Below are 17394 nucleotides of genomic sequence, written 5' to 3' on the forward strand. Positions count from 1 at the left end.
TCAGATCTTTTCAACTCTTAACTTTTAAATTCTTGCTTAGGATTAGTCTCTTCATCTCCTCCCACTTCTTAAATTTCAAATATCTCCCCCCTTTTTAAAAATATTTTTTGCTCGTGATTTCTAAACATAGACTTTATTGCAAATTAGAAACTTTGGCATTATGCCATTGCATTTTTAAACTCTTTTCTTAAACCAAACTTATAAATTAATCTAACCATATTGACTTACAACTTCAAAAGACAAAAAGAACTAACACTCATTCAAACTCTTTTAGGCCTTTGGTTCCTTTCTTAAACTTAAATTTTTGTTAAAAGCAATTAACTCACTTTGAAATTGATACCACCAACTATGAGGTTTTGATCCCTCATTTTATGTTGGTACGTAGGCACAAGTCCGAAGGTCTTGTCAAACACAAAAATATAATTAATAAATTCTTTTCTCATCTCCACATTCTATTTATTGCAAATATCCTTTATACCGAAACACATACACACCTAAGAAAGGGCTCCCTAGGAGTGCCTAGGATACTTTGGGTGCTAACAGCTTCCCTCTGTGTAACCCTCTTACATGTAATCTCTGGCATTTAATTAGTTTTGATTTGAAAACTTCTTATCTTGGAATTTTGTTCGTACTTTTCCCTTTTCCTTTGGAAACAATGAAAGTGGGATGGTGACTCTAGTTTAGTTGATGTTAAGTTTATCCGTAGCTTAATGGTCATGAATTTACCGCTACATACGGGTATTAGGAAGAAAATACAGTCATTTGGATGTATTGGAGATTTGTGTCGTTATGTGTTTAGAGAGGGTTTTCTATTTTTCCGTTAAAAAATATTTTGTTTAGAGGGTTTCCTATTTTTCCAATTCAAAAATAGTTTATTGAGAGGGTTTGCAATTTTTCCGTCCAAAAATTGTAATCGATAGATAATTTACAATTTTTCCGTTCAAAAATTGTAATTGAGATAGTTTTTAATTTTTCCATTCAAAAATTGTAATCGAGAGAGTTTTTAATTTTATAGTTTAAAAATTACAATTGGAAGGGTTTGCAATTTTCTCTAAAATTAAATGATGATTTTATGAATTTTTTTTGCTTCTTTTTCTTTTTTCAGAGAAGGTTACCGCGTGCGTAAAATTATCCTCAATAAACTTTAAAATATATATACATTCTTTAAAAGTGTGAGCTGAATAAACTCTTAGGATATTCAATGTTATCCTCACCACCTTAAAATGCTTGACTTGTCACTTTCATAGTAGACCTAACAATTCATGAGCACATGATTTCTTTTTATATAATTCTTTCCTATTTCTGTGCTCCCTTCTTCTAGATAGTTTCCTTTCCTTAATTCAGAATTCCATTCTTCTACATTGGGTCTACAACACTATATATATATTTAACATTAAAACAAATAAATAGAGAATAAATATTTAAATGATAAAGAGGGGTTTGAAAATATATAATGGTAGTACGAATAAAAATGTGTAGATTACCATAAACAATTCGTAAAGATTTTTTTATCTTCATTATAAAATTATTTGATATTAAGATGCATTAATTAATATTTCTGTTATTGGGCCAAATAGATACAATAATCCATTACATAGTTTCAAACCCTAACTATAAATTCAACGGCGCTACTGATGCTAATTTTCAACGGCGCTACTGCTAATATCAACTCAACCTAAATCAATGGCAGCTATCGTGACTTTGATTTAAATACTCGTATTCATTTGCACTATTTCTTTAGATATGATTCCACATCTACTAAATTTCACTTAATCTTGTTATAAATTATGCAGCTTCATCCTAACTGTTGAAGATGAAGTTTATTAATTCAGCAAAAATCTCTACAATGCAATTTGATTGGTCTAGTTTTTTATTCTTCAATCGTGATTTCCTTGATTAAAAGGTGAGTCATAGTTTGTATTTTCAAAATGATTGATCGCATGTCAGAGTTATATTTTTCAGCAACGATTCTTGTTTTTATTAAGATTTTGAAATTTGTGTTATGTGAATTTGTTGTGGTGAAGTGTTTGTCAGTTGTTTCATTAGTTCTGTTTGATGAGATAATAAAATATATGCTTGCTAGATATGTTTGGTCTCTTCATTATGTAGTTTACAAGATTTGATTGAATATATTTTGTTGGATTCTTGCAATTTTGATAGATTTGAGCTTATGAAACTTAATGTCTTATAGTTTGATTCATGGATATTGATCAATCCATTAACAAGAAACCTTTTTTTCTATGATTTTTTTTCTGTTTACGAATATACTTACATTTTGTTTTTTATTTGACAAAAAATTTCAGTAAGAGTTTGTGAGTTTGAAGGGTAGATCCAGAAGGATAATGTCGTAACAACTATCACCGACAGCTGTATTTTTGACACACACTTATGAGATGGTAGACGATTTTTTTACCGAGGATCTTATTTGTTGGGGTATAACATGCAAAGTTTTCAAGAGATTTACTTCTGAAGTATTTACCAATGATGTCATTAGTTGGAGATTTGCTAGAGATTTACTTCCTAAATATTTCAAGCACAACTATATACACAACATGAAGAAGACAGTCATTTTTTTTATAAGAACACAAATGATATCTACAACAATACGAAAACAACATTTGTTTGATAGAAACATATTATATTTATTTATACAACTGTAGGAAGAATTATTTCAATGTTTTTTTAATTCACATGTATTTTAAGTTCGCATTTTGAGTTCATGTTATGTACAGCAAAAGAAAGACAACATTTGTGTGATAGGAATAAAGATGATATACACAAAATGAAAAAGACAATATTTTATTTTTATGCTTTATTTCATTTTTTACAATTTTGTTCTAATTAAAAACCCTAAAAGTCAAATATTTAGATTCATTGAATAAAATCAAAAAAATATATTAGGTTAGAATCCATTTACATTAATTATTTATTTTATTTTATTGTTGATTCAGCTTTTAATGTTATGATTAAATGTTTTAACCTAAACTTGATATAAATAGAAGAAACATTTTCACATATTGATTTTTTTTCCTATTTTTAGAGTTTTTCTTTTTTGTTATGTTTTTACCTTCACGTAAATTATTTTAAAATTATAACTTCTACTTTTTTAATATTTATATTTAATTTCCAAATTTTTTATTAATTTTTTAAATAATTATCATATTATTCATTTTTCATGTATTTTAGTCTAGAAATAGAGAAAAATCAATATAAAAAAAGTAAAAATAAAAATCCTTTTATTATTAACTTAATTACACTACGATTATTATTATTTACTAAAATTATAAAAATTAATTTCACTTAATCGTTTTGTTGTTACATTTTACATAAGCCATTAATCCATCCAAATTCATTTGCTTGACACCTAAGAAATAAATAAAATAAAACCATTGTTTTTTCACTTTTTATTCAAAACCTATAAAAACAGTAAATAAAAAAATATTGTGATTATTATAGAAAAATCCAAAAGTCAAAAGGGCTATTTTTATTAATTAATCTTTTTTATGCTTTATTTCATTTTTGACAAATTTATTTTAATAAAAACCATAAAACTCAAATATTTTGATTCATTGCATAAAATCAAAAAAATATATTAGGTTAGAATCCATTTACATTAATTATTAATTTTATTTTATTGTTGATTTATCTTTTAATGTGATAATTAAATATTTTGACCTAAACTTGATATAAATAGAACATTTTCACATACTGAATTTTCCCTATTTTTAGAGTTTTTCTTTTTTCTTTTTATGTTTTTACCTTCACTTAAATTATTTTAAATTAAAAATTCTACTTTTTTAATTTTTAATTTTAATTTTCGAATATTTTTATAAAATTTAAAAATAATAATAATAGCATTCATTTTTCATGTATTTTAGTCTAAAAATAAAGGAAAATCAATATAAAAAAATCAAAATCCTTTTATTATTACCTTTACTACACTACTATTATTATTATTCAATAAAATTCTGGAAAAAAAATCATTTAATCATTTTGCTGTTACATTTTACATAAGCCATGAATCCATCGAAATTCATTTGCTTGGCACCTAAGAAACAAATGAAATACATCTGAAGTTAAAGAAAAAGAGTGGAATAATTCTTGCTATAGTTGTATATACAATTTGTGTTTCTATCAAACAAATGTTGTCTTCTTATTTCTGTATATATCATTTGTTTTCTTATCAAATAAAATATTATTGTATGTTGTGTATATCATCTTTATTTATAGTTGTGTAGCAAACTCAACATGTTCTAAAGAAGTAGTTAAAAACACTACGCCAAATAAGGGAAAAGAGGGCGCTTATTTTGGCCTATAACAGCGCTTTTAAGCGCCCTCTAATCTGGCGCTGGCATAGGTAAAGACAGCGCTTTGTTTTCCTGGAGAAAGCGCTGTCTAAAGGCCCACATTATAGTGTGCTTTATGAAAAAAGCGCCCTCTGGAGTGGTCCATAAAGGGACACCTTAGAGGGCGCTTTCTGGAAAAAGCGCCCTCTAAAGTTGTCAATGTAAAGTGTTTAGAGGGCGCTTTCTGGAAAAAGCGCCCTCTAAAGTTGTCAATGTAAAGTGTTTAGAGGGCGCTTATTTTTTTAAAATAACTAACACTTTAGAGGGCGCTTTCTGCAGAAAGCGCCCTCTAAAGTTGTCAATGTAAAGTGTTTAGAGGGCGCTTTCTGGACAAAGCGCCCTCTAAAGTTCTCAATGTAAAGTGTTTAGAGGGCGCTTCCTACAGAAAGCGCCCTCTAAAGTGTTAGTTATTTTAAAAAAATTTGTTTGAAAAACAGTGGATATTTAATTGGTAACCTGTTCGCATGCTGCAAAAGTGTAAAATTCATATTGATTTCATCCTTTAATCCAATGTTATGCACCATTAATCCATTGATATATACAACATGAATCCATTTATATACAACATTAATCCTCCATATATACAACATTAATATATGATTCTTTGATCAACAATATACAACAACATATTCATGATTTAGTAAAAGTACAACAACAATATACAACATATATACAACAACAGCATACAACAACAACATTCCATACATATATGTACAACAATATACAACCTAGCTATATGATTCTTTGATCAACAATGAATTGACACAATTCATCCTTCATTTCATCCAAATGAGCTCTTGAGTAAGATTTGTATTCCTCAAAGTACTACAATTAAGAGAATAAAACATATTCATGATTTAGTAACAAATTAGATTAGTTATCCGATAATATTAAAATAAACCCTAAGTTATTATTCCATACCATTTTTGGGATGTCTATACGATTCAATGCAATGATATCTCTCATAAATCTCAATACAAAAAATCCGCAATCGACCGAATTATTTTGCTGAGGACACTACACAGAAAAACAAACAATATATATATAGTTAATTTCTTACAAACACTATTATAAGCAAAAAAACAAACACTATTATAAGCAAAAATAAGATACTTAATATATACCTGAACTCTGACCCAGGTAATGTCCTTCCTAATGCGGTAATTCTTTTTCGATCTAAATTTTAGTATTGCCCTAACAAAATAAAAACGTATATTGAGATCAATCTGACAGACATAATTAAATATAGAAATACACACGAATATTTAGAGGAATTTCACTTACGTGTCAACCGTCTTCTTCAAACCCGGATATTTACTCCAATCACCCGATAACGAATCGAGATAATACACTATTAGTCTCGAAAGATCCATAGCAACCAACACCCAGTGGCCACTGTAAAATAAAACAAAAATTTAGATGAATGAAAATTTTCTACGTAAAAGATATACATAGATTAGAATGAAATTATTAGAAAGAAAATCTAACCCGTTGCCAGAATTAAACGGTAAAAAAAACAAACTGCGTGTAGTATTATCGCCGGCCGCCATGAATCTATCGACTAGATCATTCTTTACGGATGTTGGATTTTTCGATATTAACGTTGCGTTGACACGGGAAGCAGCAATAAAATTGAAACGGTTACACAATTCAGTTCCCCGCATCAATTTGTCATACATATACCTTAAATAGAAACATAATAAATATTAGACTACTCATTGAAATGTGTAAATAAATTGTTCAACTAAGTAAATTATAGATTGATCGGAGTACCATATGTATGTATGAATGATACCGATGCCCAATTCGTCGTGCTCAAAAAGTTGTTGCATGTCCTCCTTTCCAATTATTTCGAAATGAGCTTTTCCGAAAACACCTTCATCAAAATCTATACTACGAATGGACCCGTCCATAATATCGGACTCTTCCACCATTTTCTCAAGACGCATCATAATTTGAGATTTTGTCCCGGCCGTCGTTGGAATATCCTTCGTTGGAATATCCTTCGTTGGAATATCCTTCGTTGGAATATCCTTCGTTGGAATATCCTTACCATCGCTTTTCAACTTTCGACCGGGAACCTAAAAATTCATATAAAATAAATCATTACTTTTTGTGATGCAAAAGAATCGTTGTGTATATAATTCAATGGGTATATATATTTGTACCTCTTTTTGAGATGCAACCGACTCGATGCGTCTTGAAATCCCTTTACCAGCTTTAGGGGTGGGTCTTGTAGGAGTCTAACATTACCATGTAATAAGGATTGATTAAATATCATAATTGTAGCTGAATTGAAATGTGAATTCTAAATATTCATAATCATTTAGAACATATATACCTCGGCATCAGGGAAAATTAGATCTGACGGCCAACCAACAAAGGATCCGACTGCATCTTGCATCAACGTTGTCTCTGAAACAACGTCGGGTAATGGTAGACGGGCGTCCGTATCTAATACAAGGTCAACCGAAACTTTCATAAATCCCACCGGGAGGGGATTATGGTGAAGTAATTCACCCGAAGTATTGTGCACTTTTCCCTTGCCAACCATGCGATAAGTTGGTGACGATAGATACAGCTGACAAGGTGAAATGCCCTAAACCAATAATAAATGTTATTGTTAACTTGTATATGTGTCAAGTAAAAAAGTGCTATTTTAATTTCATAATAACATATATAATTACCTCGGGAAATTTCGGTTGATGATTGATACTAGCTCGGTCACTAGTATCTTTTGCCTCGGAAGCGCACCTTTCCTCTCTATACCTTGCATTCTCGTTTTGCAGTTGGAGTACTTGTGCCCTTAACTCCGCCAAGGTCTCCATCACCTCTTTGTTGGTAGGATTTTTTGTTTTTGTTTTTTTATAAAATGACGACGGAGTCACACCAAAACCCTTACCCCTCACACGACCGGAATACTCAGGAACATTTAGTACTCGACTAAGTACGCTCCTGCAATCCTGGACCTCGGTTGAAGGGGTTTGGGATAAAGTCTCCTGAAATATTATTAGAGGAGATTAAAAATGAATTATATGTCTAACAAAATTTTCGATATAATTAAAGAAATAATGTTACATATACTTACACATTCGTCATAAACATTTTGGACCGCTTCAACGACAACCCCATCCTTCCCAACCCGAGCAGCCTTCCATAATACGTGGTCCGGAAGAGATGTTGCGTCACTTTTCTCCTCGGCTAGCTACACATTGAATTAGATTATAAGATCATCAATTATAACATATTGTGACAATGTATAAGCTCATAGCATTTGAATATACTCACAATTCTTTGTTGTAACCGTGCATAACCCGTACGCCCTTTTTTGTACGGATACGCGGGTTTTGATGCCCTTTTCCTATTTATGTCGCTTATTTCCTGGATAAAAAAGTTTAAGGCATATTAGAACCAAGTAACTTAACAATTGTATAATACCATAATTAATAGACATTACATGGAATTTTTCGTTTCTTCGTTTGGCGACAAAGTTATCCCATTCATCGGCTGAAATATTCTCGGCATACTTCATTGGCCGTTCTCCTTCAACAAATTTTCCTTCCTCATCCTTGAGAAATTTGTTGCACAAAAAGGATCGAAATCCTCGGAGTCTTTTTCCGGCCAATTGAATACAATATTTTTGCCGGCTTTCATCGATGTGAAAGGATCTCTAAAAAACATACAAATGGAGTGTGTTATTATAAAGTAATATTATAACAATATATGGTTAACAAATAGTCAACAAAAAAAACATATAACAATATATGGTAAGTACCTGTATCTCCGACCATATTTTTTCCTTGCCAACCTTCAAGTCCGGACTTCTCCAATTATCACATGTAATCGGAATATGTTGGCGAACAAGGAAACCAATGTAACTTGCCAACATTGAACCGTTAGGCTCAATTAGTTGGTCTTCAGCACTCCAATGTACTTCAAATTTTACACCCTTGTCTCTTTCACGAATGATTGACTTCATAACAGTCAATCCTCGTTTGATTTCTTTTTCAACATTATTACGTGATTCATTCGCGGCATGGGTATCGTCTTGGTTAGCCATTTTATCTGTAATATAGAAATGATTCAATAAGACCCAAGTAAGACAATGATTCAATACGTGAACACATTTACTGCATGCACAAACTTACTGCATACACATTTACTCACACACACCTACTGCATGCAAAAGACCAATGCAAACTTATGGTGTTTGGAACATGAACAAACTTGGATCCATAATCATCAAACTTCCAAGCACAAGCTCAAACACACTTCAAATATATCAGTTTTCAATCAGAAATAAAAAACTCAGTTTGCCCTAAACAACATTGATCAACATAATGCACAAAATGAAAAACTAAGTTTAGAAAATGCCCTAATCAAACACATGAAGAAAGTGAACGGTAACGATGGAGAAGAGAAATACCTTAAAGGTGACGGTAACGATGGAGAAGAAAGTGAACAGTGACGGTGGAAGAGGTTAACGCAGTGAACGTGAACGGTGAGGGAGGGAGAACGAACAGCGACGATGACGGTGAGGGAGGGAGAACGAACGGAGGACGAGAGTAATCGCAGTAGAGAGTAATCGCAGTTGAGAGAAAACCCAGTTACGTAAACGAAATAGCTTATAGAGAGGGAAAATAAAGAGACATGCAGTATATGTTATAATTTTAATGTTTACTAAAGGGGACCTTAGAGGGCGCTTTTTTAAAAAAAGCGCCCTCTAAAGGGTGCCTAAGAGGGCGCTTCTGAAAGCGCTCTCTAAGGTTTTCCAAAAGCGCCTTCTAAACTGGAAATGTACATGGACTTAGAGAGCGCTTTTTCAAAAGCGCCCTCTAAGGGTAACCTTAGAGGGCGCTTTCACAAAAGCGCCCTCTATTGTTGTCCCTCCATTTTTTTTTTGGCTTCACTTTAGAGGGCGCTTAGTGACAAAAGCGCCCTCTAAAGGGGGCCTAAGAGGGCGCTTCTAAAAGCGCTCTCTAAGGCTTTCTAAAAAGCGCCTTATAAACTGGAAATGTACATGGACATAGAGAGCGCTTTTTTAGAAGCGCCCTCTAAGGTTACCCTTAGAGGGTGCTTTCAATAAAGCGTCCTCTATTGGTGTCCCTTCATTTCCTCATTATTTTTTCGCTTCACTTTAGAGGGCGCTTTGTTACAAAAGCGCCCTCTAAAGTGCGCTGTCTATTCAAGTTGTTCGCTCCTTATTTTTTCTCTTCACTTTAGAGTGCGCTTTTGTAATAAAGCGCCCTCTAAGGGGCGCTGTCTATTCCAGTTTTTGGCGTAGTGAAAGCATATTACCAGTACTTAAATCAAACTCAGCAGTAGTGTCGTCATGAGTTGGTATTAACAGATGATGCTAAGTGAATATATACACAGGGTTTGTCTAGCTAGGGTTTGAAATTATGTAATGATGGGTTTATAAAAATCAACCGGGTTTCTGTATCTTTGGCCCAATGCATATTTTGAAGATAAGGAGAATTGTATATTTGCAGCGAAGTGAAAATTATGCAAGCCTGTCATGAAGGAGCTATGACATTAGAATATGAGGTTTTATTTAAGAATGGTAGAAGTGTAATGAAATGGAAATGCATATTTTGGCGTCTTCTCGTATTCTTCTTTCATGAGTTTATGTTATCAAACTAGCGTATAATTTTTTTTATTATGGATGATTTTATATGGTCTAGATTTGTAAATGATTTTTGTAATACTTTTAAACCCATTGAATACAATGATCCTACTCCTTCTCCGAACTTTGAATTCCCTGTGTTTGAGGCTGAGGAAGAAGGTGATGAAGAAGTGTCTGATGAATTACTTCGTCTACTTGAGCCCGAGGAAAAAGCCATTCAGTTGTTCGAAGAGCAGATTGAATTAGGCAACTTGGGTTCCGAGGATGATGTGAAGGAAGTCAAGATTGGGTCTCGACTGTGTCCAGAGGTTAAGAAGGGGTTGATTGATCTTCTTCGAGAGTATTCAGATGTGTTTTCTTGGTCCTATCAAGACATGCCTGGTTTGGATTCTGAGATTGTGGAGCATAGATCCTTTAACCTTGTCTGACCTATGACAAATCTCTTGTTTGACCCATGACAAATCTCCAAAAATAATACTTTTAAATCTCCAAAAATAATTCTTTTAAATCTCCAAAAATAATACTTTTAAATCTCCAAAAATAATGGAATTTTTTCTCCAAGGTCCTTTAATCTTGTTTGATCTATGTCAAAAATCTTTTGGCCATTTAGTTGGTGTTTTGAAGAGATTTTAGGTTTTTGATCAAACATATTATAATTTAATGCATTTTACTTTGATTTTTAATTTGTTTTATTGTGAATAAATCATGTTGAGCTATTTTTATTGACTTGTTAAGTTTGACTATTGTGTTTGGGCCTTGGTCAAGGTTGATTTGACTTTTGTTGGATTAAAACCATTGGATTTAGGGGATTGATGAAATGTATATTTCATATCCCAAAATGAATTAATGATTTTAATTTGATAAAAGTCCTCCCATGACCAATTTGTGTTTGTCTCATCCCCCCTCCCTCTTCATCTTCAATCCCTTTATATCCCATTTATTCCATTGACCTATGATATCTCTATGTCCTAAGGCTAATTGGTTCATAAACCAATACCAGTATGGATGAGATTAGGTCCACCCTTTTGCCATTTTCTTTTTAAGTGTGGTATGTTTTAGGAGTATGGTTCATTATACCATATCTCTAACATGCATTTACACTAAAATTTCTATTACCCGACCTCAGATAGTTGTGACTTCTACATAAGTCCAATTACGATTGCTTAACATATTGCTAAATTTTGACCCAAAAGCATAGCATTCTAGTAAGTGAGATTGTAAGTCTCCCCCCTTTCATGGTATTGTGTGGCAACTTTGCCTTTTTTCCTTCCTTTGGAAGGTGCCTTGGTTCAAGGATCCATGCTTGTGAATAGAGGGTTGAGTGTTTTCCAAAGAATAACTTAAACAATTGAAAACCAAAAGCAAAACTAACATCTAATAAACTAACATTTGGACTAACTTTTAAATTCAAGTCATTTACCTTATGTACTTTAAATTCAAGCCATTTTACCATTTTGTCATTATTCATTTTCATTTAACTTTTTTATTTTTAATGTCATTTTCACTTTGCTCACTTGAGCCATATATTGTGAATATATTGTGATTGTATATACTTGTCTGTGTATTTTATTTGTGTGTGCCGCCTTAGGACCTTATTATACATAGTAACAACAAAAAACCCTTAAAAAAGTGTTTGTGTGGACTGTTGGATTTGATCTGAGACTTTGGACTTAGAATTCGGCAACATTCCCTATGCAAAAGGACTTGGTCAATGCCAAATTTTCTGAAGCCAAGCCATTGTGAATTGAACTTTCATCTGATGCAAGTATTGAGATCCCTTTTTGAGTTCATCTGCTACATGATGCAAATGTTACTTTGAACCTGTGTCTAATGCCTTATTCTGAGTCATTCAAGGAGTATGTCATCTGATACATGGGAGCTTAAGAAGAAGACTACGGAGTTGCTAGCTTGGATGTGGCTATGTTTATTTGATGCCTTTACTCTTCATCTTGCTATTTGTGTATTGATATTGCTTGATTTCAAAGTCCAAAGAAAATTGGGTTTCTATATGACATTCTTGTCTATTGGATTGCATTCTATTGGTCAGATCTTTTCAACTCTTAACTTTTAAATTCTTGCTTAGGATTAGTCTCTTCATCTCCTCCCACTTCTTAAATTTCAAATATCTCCCCCCTTTTTAAAAATATTTTTTGCTCGTGATTTCTAAACATAGACTTTATTGCAAATTAGAAACTTTGGCATTATGCCATTGCATTTTTAAACTCTTTTCTTAAACCAAACTTGTAAATGAATCTAATCATATTGACTTACAACTTCAAAAGACAAAAAGAACTAACACTCATTCAAACTCTTTTAGGCCTTTGGTTCCTTTCTTAAACTTAAATTTTTGTTAAAAGCAATTAACTCACTTTGAAATTGATACCACCAACTATGAGGTTTTGATCCCTCATTTTATGTTGGTACGTAGGCACAAGTCCGAAGGTCTTGTCAAACACAAAAAATATAATTAATAAATTCTTTTCTCATCTCCACATTCTATTTATTGCAAATATTCTTTATGCCGAAACACATACACACCTAAGAAAGGGCTCCCTAGGAGTGCCTAGGATACTTTGGGTGCTAACACCTTCCCTCTGTGTAACCCTCTTACATGTAATCTCTGGCATTTTATTAGTTTTGATTTGAAAACTTCTTATCTTGGAATTTTGTTCGTACTTTTCCCTTTTCCTTTGGAAACAATGAAAGTGGGATGGTGACTCTAGTTTAGTTGATGTTAAGTTTATCCGTAGCTTAATGGTCATGAATTTACCGCTACATACGGGTATTAGGAAGAAAATACAGTCATTTGGATGTATTGGAGATTTGTGTCGTTATGTGTTTAGAGAGGGTTTTCTATTTTTCCGTTAAAAAATATTTTGTTTAGAGGGTTTCCTATTTTTCCAATTCAAAAATAGTTTATTGAGAGGGTTTGCAATTTTTCCGTCCAAAAATTGTAATCGATAGATAATTTACAATTTTTCCGTTCAAAAATTGTAATTGAGATAGTTTTTAATTTTTCCATTCAAAAATTGTAATCGAGAGAGTTTTTAATTTTATAGTTTAAAAATTACAATTGGAAGGGTTTGCAATTTTCTCTAAAATTAAATGATGATTTTATGAATTTTTTTTGCTTCTTTTTCTTTTTTCAGAGAAGGTTACCGCGTGCGTAAAATTATCCTCAATAAACTTTAAAATATATATACATTCTTTAAAAATGTGAGCTGAATAAACTCTTAGGATATTCAATGTTATCCTCACCACCTTAAAATGCTTGACTTGTCACTTTCATAGTAGACCTAACAATTCATGAGCACATGATTTCTTTTTATATAATTCTTTCCTATTTCTGTGCTCCCTTCTTCTAGATAGTTTCCTTTCCTTAATTCAGAATTCCATTCTTCTACATTGGGTCTACAACACTATATATATATATATATATATATCTACTTTTAATATATAAAAGTTAATTACCACCATAATTACTTAATTACCCTAATTACAATCCATAATACAACTACTTTCATGTTCCTATAAGTAATTTCGTACTAAACTCTATTTAATTATTACTAAACTCTATTTCGTACTAAACTCTATTTAAACTCTATTTAAATAAATTACCTATCTTTAAATGACAAAATGAATTTTTTTTAATAATAGATATTACCGTTATTTTATTGTTGTTGCAATCTTATCATTCCAAAATGAAATCAATATTCTGAAATCAAATTAATTATTATTGTAGTTTTTTTGACAAATATTATCGTTACTTGATTTTCTTTAAATGACAAAATGAATTTTTTTAATAATAAATATACTGATTTTTTAAGTGGTCTTTCTGAGATGTCAAACCGAGAATATGAAAAGAGGGAGAAGTAATATGAAACGGTTTGATGAAAATTAGGGTTTTATTTAATTGAATAATTTGATATTATTATTATTATTATTAATATTGTTATTTATTAATATTTATTATCATCATTATTAATCCCATTTACCCACTTAATAACTCAAAATATTCCAAAACCACTATTCCAAAACCACTGACAATATTATACCATTTTAACTAACTCTACCATTTTACAATTTAATAAAAATATATATTTAATTGTATAATTATATGTTATTAAATTATAACTTTAAATTAAAAATAACTATTTAATATAGTTGATTAATATTAATTGAGTAATTTAATATTATTGTTAATTTACCTACCAATTAATTATTATTATTGTTATTATTATTATTGATATTTACCCGCCATATATGATAAGAATATTTTTAAAATTTAAATAGTATATTTATTATTTGATTTGATTTGATTTAATTGAGATCCAAACTCTATAAATTAAAATCAGTTACTTATTATGAACAATAATATAGGGTCATTCCAATGTCAATCTATTATTAATTGAATTTTACATAGATGTACTTTTGCAATAACACACTGGCATATTGAATCTTATACCGCTGTTATCTTTGCACTAACATATTTTATCCTTTCAACAGAATAATTATAGTAAATACGTACATTCTGTATACCGAATTATAATAAAAATGTATTAAAATCAAAAGCAATAAAACTGTTTACAGTAAATAAAATATATAGAATTTTAAGATGTTATTCTATATTTTTATTTACTGTAAACAGTTTTATTGTTTTTGATTTTAATACATTTTTATTATAATTCGGTATACAGAATGTACGTATTTACTATAATTATTCTGTTGAAAGGATAAAATATGTTAGTGCAAAGATAACAGCGGTATAAGATTCAATATGCCAGCGTGTTATTGCAAAAGTACATCTATGTAAAATTCAATTAATAATAGATTGACATTGGAATGACCCTATATTATTGTTCATAATAAGTAACCGATTTTAATTTATAGAGTTTGGATCTCAATTAAATCAAATCAAATCAAATAATAAATATACTATTTAAATTTTAAAAATATTCTTATCATATATGGCGGGTAAATATCAATAATAATAATAACAATAATAATAATTAATTGGTAGGTAAATTAACAATAATATTAAATTACTCAATTAATATTAATCAACTATCTTAAATAGTTATTTTTAACTTAAAGTTATAATTTAATAACATATAATTATACAATCAAAACGATGTTATATATGTGTAACATCAAAGGTTGGATCCTTTTCAACATTTTGCCACACACCTCTATCAAATTTATATACTCTTTTTTTTCCAGGTTATTAGGTTTGTAATTTTATAGTCATCTAAATTTGCAATTACATTAATTTTTGATTTTTTTTCCAGTGAAAATGAGTAGAAAGGTTGATTCTGTGAAAGACAGCAATGACTCAAAAGAAACTTGGCGTCTTGTTGTTCAAATAATGGATGTTTGGAGTGTTGTGAATAATAAGGGTATTGAACATTTGGAGATGATTGTTATGGATTCCTTGGTAAATTGCTTTTCTTTTTTTAAGTATAGGTTTTTGTATGATAGTTAGTAATTACAACAAAATGCTTTTTTGTATAACATATAAAAAGAAGATTATTTTCATTTTGTTAGGGTGATCAGATTCAGGTCCTTATTCGTCATGACCATTTACTGAAATGGAAAGAGGTCATTAAGGAGAATATGACCTGCATTATAAACAATGGCAGTGTCTATAACAATGATTTTCAGTGGAAGGTATGTGATCATTCAAAAAAATTTGTGTTTCTTGGTGGTACCACAATGAAGGCAATCGAACTTCAAAATATTCCACCTAAAGGATATTTCTTTAAAGATTTTGGTGAGATACTTCAAGGCAAATGCAAAACCGATAGACTGGAAGGTAATTTAAATTCTATTATAACTTATATAACTTATATATTTGCAAACACATTCAATAATGAACCTTACTTTAATGTAGATATTATTGGTGCTGTTAGTGAGATAAACCATATCCAATCCAACACTCCGGGGAAGAAAGTTGTTGTTTCTGTTGTGCTGAAAGATTTGAAGTAATGCGCATTGTTTTCATAACTTATGTGTTTGATAAATTTATATATTTTGCATCATTGAATCCCATCATATAATATTGTTTATTTATATTGCAAAATAGGGGTAATTGCATAAATTGCAATTTATGGGAAATCTATGGATCAAAATTTTTGGCTTACTACAATGATCCTAAAAAAAATGGAGCTATTGTAATTCTGCTCACTCATGCAATGGTAAAAGATGGCCAAGGTATTACACTATCAGACTTTATAAATACATAGCTGATTTGTATTTTTCATTTTTACGTTCAATAATTTTTATATTAATTATACAATTTACAGTGTCAAATGCATGGAGTGGTTCCAAATTGTTGATAAATGAAGACATCCCTGAAATTCAAGATTTTATGTCTAAGTATGGATTTTATTTATTTATTTATATTCAGATTATTATACATAATTTTTAATTTCAAAAACAATCTTATTTCTATAGGTTGCCTACTAATGAACAGAAGGAGAAGCCTACTCAATCTGCAAAATCTCTTTCTAATTGGTCTAGTGGTTCTCAGTATTCGCCAGTAGAAAGGTTTGTTCATAATGCGAAATGTATGTCCTTAAGTCAGTTCTGCAAAATCAAACATGTAAGTTGAATACTATAGAGCCGAATTTATCTTTACTATTACAATTATATTGTTTGCTTTTTGAAATTAATATCATTTTTGATTTGCTTTTAGGAAACTTTATGTGTTACTGTAGCAACCACATTGAAATTTGCTGTCTCAAAGTATGGATGGTTTTATTATGGCTGCACAAGGTGTTCCTCGAAGGCAACTAATCCTGAAAAAGCTTATGAATGTTCATGTGGGCAAAAAGTCGAACAACCTATACCAAGGTACATATAATCTAGATGGATTGCAAATAAATTTGGTAATGGATTTGTTATTAATCATATTATTTTCTTCGTTTAAAATACTATAGGTACAAGATTGAGATATATATTAGCAATCGTGAATCAAAATATCGATTTGTATTCTGGGATTCCGAATGTGCTGCTATACTTGGAATGACTGCTGAATTTATGCATAACTCTATGGTGGAGGTACATTGTTATACATAAGTTAAAATGTTAATAGTTTATCGAGTTGTAAAGTTCAGATTATCACTCATGGTTGATATTTTATTTTTCCATTAGAATGGAGAAGATGATCCAATGGTTTATCCTGATGAGCTTGAAATGCTGTTGAATAAGAAAATGGCTTTTAGAGTTAAAGTGCAGCCAACGTTTTCCCAAGCGTCTGTTTGGAAGCTTTGTGATGATGAAGCCTTTGTTAAAGAGATTGAAAATGACTACATAGTAGAAGACGTATAATATTCAGTTAATTCATGTATTATTTAAACATTTAACAAGTATAATAAATATTCGATGTTTCAATGTGCAGAATCAGTCTAAAACTGAATATGC

The 17394-nt window shown here is 30.7% G+C and overlaps 1 protein-coding gene across 1 annotated transcript in view; it reads left to right on the forward strand.

The window, feature by feature from the left end:
• Window positions 1–15957, forward strand: part of LOC127101895 (uncharacterized) — a 31842-nt gene extending 15885 nt beyond the window's left edge. The window contains exons 2-4 of the mRNA XM_051039325.1: window positions 15261–15406; window positions 15532–15784; window positions 15863–15957. Of these exons, the coding sequence (XP_050895282.1) occupies window positions 15261–15406; window positions 15532–15784; window positions 15863–15957 (494 nt within the window). The remainder of the gene's footprint in view (window positions 1–15260; window positions 15407–15531; window positions 15785–15862) is intronic.
• The last annotated feature ends 1437 nt before the right edge of the window (window positions 15958–17394 follow it).

The sequence above is a fragment of the Lathyrus oleraceus genome, chromosome 7 (genome assembly GCF_024323335.1).
Source record: "Lathyrus oleraceus cultivar Zhongwan6 chromosome 7, CAAS_Psat_ZW6_1.0, whole genome shotgun sequence".
In the NCBI taxonomy this organism is placed as follows: Eukaryota; Viridiplantae; Streptophyta; class Magnoliopsida; order Fabales; family Fabaceae; genus Lathyrus; species Lathyrus oleraceus.